Genomic DNA, 6,446 nt, shown 5'->3' with positions numbered 1-6,446 from the left:
ACTTTTTCAAAACGTGTAATTTTTTTTTTAATATTGTATTATTTTGTTTATTTTATACAAATGCATAATTCAGCTTTCTTAATACCCGCCTGCCTGTCAAAATTCTTCAGAGCGTAGTATGTAGATTAACTCGTTTCGACTCTAAAAATTCAATAACATTTTGAATAATTGCATTGAAATATTAGCATAGCGTCTAAAACCGGATTATTTTTTAACTACACTGAAATTATCAGTAATAAGCGGTTATTTGTACATACCACACGTCCGCACGCTATTTTGTTGTTAATCAAATTTAATTACGATTTTTTTACAACAAATAAAAAAATCAAAAAAAATTAACAGACACTCTTAAAGGCATCAACAACATCATCAGTGTTAAAAAATTAAGATAATAAAGCATGATACTTAAAAAAAAATAATTAGTTAATTAATATAAAAAATTAGAACATTTTAAAAATAAAATAAAATCATTAAGGAAAAAATTTAGACATCTCAAAATTTGTGAAAGTGAATCGGATATTTGGGAAAGCAAAAAAATATACGAAATATAATATAAAACCAGTTAAGTCGGGCTGGGCCGATTATATGATACCCCTCACCACTTAGGGTATATTCTACATATCGCTCATTTGTTGCAAGACAGGCATAACTCAAAAAAACCAGTAAGGAAAGTAGTAAAGTCGGACGGGGCCGACTATATGATACCCTTCATCACTATGGGCATATTAAACAGGACTATTAGCATGAAATTGGATGAAATAAAATATGTGATATTTATCTAAATGTGAATCTACCTAGATCTATCCATAAAGTATGTAAATCGACGTCAAACAAATATAAATATGTCATCCGTAGGGCTATGTCTGTACTTCTAGAAAACGCAACTATATAATTTTGTGCTCAATTTTGTACGATGTGCAAACTTTGATGTCAATCTGTCTAACATGAGGAGTTTGATGCCCAATTTACTTGAAATCGGGAGAAAATATATATGGTGCGTTAATTACTTAAACTCAATCTATAATAAAAGGGACTATATCTATCTACATCCGGACCGATTTTCACGAAACTTGGCAGACATCATTCTAGACCTAATTGATTAAGCTGTACCAAATTTCGTGCAAATCGAAGATATATAGGGACTTTGGTGCACCATTTACATTAAATCGGACAAAACTATATATGGGAGATATATCTAAATCAGGACCGATTTTCATGAAACTTGGCAGACATCATTCTAGGCTCAATTAAGTACGTTATGCCAAATTTCGTGCAAATCGAAGGATATATAGGGACTTTGGTGCACCATTTACATGAAATCGGACGAAACTATATATGGGAGCTATATCTAAATCAGGAACGATTTTCATGAAACTTGGCAGGCATCATTCTAGGCTCAATTAAGTACGTTATGCCAAATTTCGTGCAAATCGAAAGATATGTAGAGACTTTGGGGCACCATTTACATGAAATCGGACCAAACTATATATGGGAGCTATATCGAAATCTGGACCGATTTTCTCGAAATTTGGCAGACATCATTTTAGGCCTAAATGATTAGGCTGTACAAAATTTCGTGCAAATCGAAGGATATATAGGGACTTTGGTGCACCATTTACATGAAATCGGACGAAACTATATATGGGAGCTATATCTTAATCTGGACCGATTTTCTCGAAACTTGGCAGACATCATTCTAGGCTCAATTCAGTACGTTATGCCAAATTTCGTGCAAATCGAAAGATATGTAGAGACTTTGGGGCACCATTTACATGAAATCGGACCAAACTATATATGGGAGCTATATCGAAATCTGGACCGATTTTCTCGAAATTTGGCAGACATCATTCTAGGCTCAATTAAGTACGTTATGCCAAATTTCGTGCAAATCGAAGGATATATAGGAACTTTGGTGCACCATTTACATGAAATCGGACGAAAATTTATATGGGAGCTATGTATAAATCTGAACCGATTTTTATGAAACTTAGCACACACCATTCTAGGCTTAATTAAGTAGGCTGTGCCAAATTTCGTGCAAATCGATAGGTATATAGGGACTTTGGTGCACCATTTACCTTAAATCGGACGAAAATATATATGGGAGCTATATCTAAATCTGAACCGATTTTCTTCAATTTCAAAAGGGTTCGTCCTTTAGCCAAATAAGTGACTTCTGCCAAATTTCATCCAAATCGGATCATAAATGTGTCCTGTACTCTGTTTACAATTTAACATCTACAACGGACGGACGGACATGCATAAATCGGCTCAGAAAGTGATTCCATGCATATTCTCAAAACGAACCATATGTCTATCTCGTTTCCTTATGCCTGTTACAAACATATGCACAAAGACATAATACCCTGTAGCACAGTGTGGTGAAGGGTGTTTGAAAAAATATTTTTAAACCAGGAGCGGAGCAGTATAGTCGGACGGGGGGAACCATATGATACCCTACACAACTTCCACGAAAATCTAACTTTCTGCGGATCTATGTACTGAGCTTGGGCAATATTTCGCGATATTTGCACCATTTTGACCGACTACAAATGTTACTAATATTCAGTACAGCCCTTTTAATTACTTGTCCAGATTCCCGTGGGTCGTGTTGTGATATTCGGTTTTCAATTGTGGCCTATAGATCGACTCGAAAAAAAAAACACAAAAAAATAAGTTCTCGGTCTACATCATCCCAAATATTATTGTCCGATCTTCATCGAAAATTATAGGCGTTGTCCTTGACCATAACTGAATCTTCGTGTTTACAAATTATAATGGACAGACGAACGGACGGACACACATGTCTAGATCGACTCAGCTAGTCGAAATATGACGATCGGTATACATAAAGGTGGGTCTAGGAACAATATTTCGCGGCGTTACAAACTCTTGGGGCTGCACAAAGCTATAATACCCCGATAACATAGTTGTGTAGGGTATAAAAACCACGCCAAGTATGGAGGCTTGAAAAACAAATTAAAAAATATATTTTATTTTTATTTAAACATTTCTTCATTTCATTTTAGGTCAAGGTTTCAAACAGATTCTTAAATTTCCCCAATCTCCACCACATTCGAAATTAAAATCACATCCGATCACCATCATATCTTATCTCAAAAAAAAAAAAAAAATCTTCGATATAAAGATAAAAGAAAATGTGATAAGACGTCGCCATCGGGTGAGCTAAGCTGACTGACGTCTGTTCTGTTCCAATGATAGCATAGAGGGGGAGATTAGTATCTCCACAACTTCTAGCAAAGGTGTACGGAAAATTTTCTTTTTTTCTCAGAAATCTATCATCGAACTGATTATAAAATAATGAATTTTTGGATGATAATCATTTGGACACTACTGTCCTCCCTGCTAAGCTATTTGAAGATGAAATATAATTATTGGGATCTGCAGGGTGTGAAACAATTGAAACCTCACTTTTTGGTGGGTCATTTGAGGAAATTACGAAGCATTAATCATCGTCAGATACTGAAGGAGGTGTATGATGAATTCCGGTCCAAGGCAAAATTGGCGGGATTTTATATTTACACCCAACCGGTGGCGGTGATTTTGGATTTGGATCTGGCCAAGTCGGTATTGGTGAAAGATTTCAATTTCTTTGCCAGTCGCCTGTGGTATAAAAATGAGAAGGACCATTTGTCTCAACATCTCTTCAATGTAGAGGAGGTCCAGTGGCGTTTATTGCGAAATAAGTTGGCTCCGGCATTTACCGCAGAAAAATTGGAATTTATGTTGCCCAGCCTGCAAAGGGTGGCGGAGAATTATGTGGAAGCTTATGGATCGGCCATAGCGGAGAGTGAGTCCCTTAATGTCCATGATCTGAATGGTAGATTTATTTTGGATGTCTTTGGAAGCTGTCTATTTGGTCTGGAGTGCAACAGCCTTAAAGATCCCCAGCAGGAAGAGTTCTATCAGATGATTCCCCAAATTTTGCCAAGCAAAGATATTGGCATCAAATGTCATTTCTTTAAGGCCACGTATTTTGATCTGATGAAATTGTTTGGCTTGAAGAAATTCCCTCAAGATGTAGAGAGCTTCTTCAAACGTGTGGTCCGGGAAGGTTTCGTAAAACGTGAGAAAAGCGGTGTGGTGCGCAATGACTTCATCGATGTTTTATTGTTAATGAAAAATTTTGGTGAAATGAATTTGGAGGCGGAACAATTGGCGGCACAATTTTATGGATTCTTCACCGCCAGCTATGAGACCTCAGCAGCAACAATGACCTATCTTCTCTACGAATTGGCCAGGCATGAGGATGTCCAGGAGAAACTAAGGAAACACATCACGGAGACTCTCAAGAAGCATAACAACCAAGTATCATATGGAGCCCTTAACGATATGAAATATTTGGATCAGGTTATAACAGGTAAGCAGAACTTCTACTCATCTTTGCACTCCCCTCCCTCATACTTCCTTCTCTCCTTCGCAGAAACCCTACGCATGTACCCACCCTTTGCCTATTTGCAACGCCTGGCCCTGGAAGATTATAAGGTTCCCGGCACCGATATTACCATAGAGAAAAATACCGATGTCCTTATACCCGTCAAGGCCATACATTATGATGCAGATATTTATGAAAATCCCAAAGAATTTAAACCTGAGAGATTCGCCCCATCGGAAGAGAGGAAACGCCATCCGCAAGCATTTTTGTCATTTGGCGAGGGACCAAGGAATTGTATTGCCATGCGTTTGGCTCAATTGCAAATTAAATGTGGCCTTGTTAGTCTAATGAGAAAATATCAATTTTCGGAATCTGCCCAAACTAGCAAAGAAATTGAATTTTCCGATTATAGTGAGGCATTGGTGCCCACTAAGCCGATTTATTTGAAGGTGGAAAAAATATGAAAATTAGCAAAATAAATATTTTTGAAGGCTCTATAAGAGGCATGGTTTTTTTTACAAATAAAGGAAAAGAATATGCATAGAATCACTTTCTAAGTCGATTTATGCATGTCCGTCCGTCCGTGTGTCTGTCCATGTTAAATTGTGAACAAAGTACAAGTCGCATTTATGATCCGAATTGGATGAGAATTGGCATAGGTCACTTATTTGGCCCAAGGACGAACCTTATTGAAATTGGGAAAAATCGGTTCAGAATTAGATATAGCTCCCATATATATTTTCGTCCGATATAAGGTAAATGGTTCCCCCAATTCCCTATAAATATTCCGATTTGCACAAAATTTGGCATAGCGTACTGAATTCAGCCTAGACTGATATGTGCAAAGTTTCGTAAAAATCGGTTCGGATCTAGATATAGCTCCCATATATATTTTGGCCCGATTTAATGTAAATGATGCTCCAAAATCGGTATATATTTTCGATTTGCACAAAATGTAACATAGCGTAGTGAATTAAGTCTAGAATGTTGTCTGCAAAGTTTCGTAAAAATCGGTTCAGATTTAGATATAGCTCCCATATATAATTTCGTCCGATATAAGGTAAATGGTTCCCCCAATTCCCTGTAAATATTCCGATTTGCACAAAATTTGGCACAGCGTACTGAATTCAGTCTAGACTGATATGTGCAAAGTTTCGTAAAAATCGGTTCAGATTTAGATATAGCTCCCATATATATTTTCGCCCGATTTAAGGTAAATTGTACAAAAAAGATCCCTATATATCTTCCGATTTGCACGAAATTTGGCACTGGGTACTAAATTCGGCTTAGACTGATGTGTGCAAAGTTTCGTAAAAATCGGTAAAGATTTACATATAGCTATCATATATATTTTCTTCCGATTTAAGGTAAATGGTGCTCCAAAGTCCCTATAAATGTTCCGATTTGCACGAAAATTGGCACAGCGTAGTGAATTAAGCCTAGAATGATGTGTGCTACGTTTCGTAGAAATCGGTTCAGATTTAGATATAGCTCCCATATATAGTTTTGTCCGATTTTAAATAAATGGTGCACCAAAGTCCCTAAAAATTTTCCGATTTGCACGAAATTTTAAATAGGATACTGAATTAGGTCCAGAATGAGGTGTGTTAAGTTTCGTGAAAATCGGTTCAAATTTAGATATAGCTCCCATGTATAGTTTTGTCCGATTTTATGTAAATGGTGCACCAAAGTCACTATATATTTTTCTATTTGCACGAAATTTGGTACAGCGTACTAAATTCGGCTTAGACTGATGTGTGCTAAGTTTCGGCTCAGATTTAGATATAGCTCCCATATATATTTTTGTCCGATTTATTTGAAATGGGGTTCCTATAAACCTTTCGATTTGCACGAAATTTGGCGTAGCGTATTAAATTAGGTCCAGAATGAGGTGTGTTAAATTTTGAGAAAATCGGTTGAGATTTAGATATAGCTCCCATATATATTTTCGTCCGATTAATGTAAATGGTGTCCAAAGTCCCTATAAATCTTTCGATTTTCACGAAATTTGGCATAACGTATTGAATTAGGTCCATATATAAATCGATTT

General features: G+C 36.5%; 1 protein-coding gene across 1 annotated transcript; it reads left to right on the top strand.

The window, feature by feature from the left end:
* The first annotated feature begins 3,321 nt into the window (after positions 1-3,321).
* Positions 3,322-4,860, top strand: LOC133329003 (cytochrome P450 6a8-like). Its single transcript, XM_061537502.1, has 2 exons — positions 3,322-4,381; positions 4,445-4,860. Exons 1-2 carry the CDS (start codon positions 3,322-3,324, stop codon positions 4,858-4,860), a joined length of 1,476 nt encoding a protein of 491 aa, XP_061393486.1.
* The last annotated feature ends 1,586 nt before the right edge of the window (positions 4,861-6,446 follow it).

Source organism: Musca vetustissima, unplaced genomic scaffold, assembly GCF_032173495.1.
Source record: "Musca vetustissima isolate MV318-11 ecotype Yass unplaced genomic scaffold, APGP_CSIRO_Mvet_v1 utg42741, whole genome shotgun sequence".
NCBI lineage: Eukaryota > Metazoa > Arthropoda > Insecta > Diptera > Muscidae > Musca > Musca vetustissima.
Note: the sequence above shows the minus strand (reverse complement) of the source record. Positions and strands in the feature narration are given on the sequence as shown.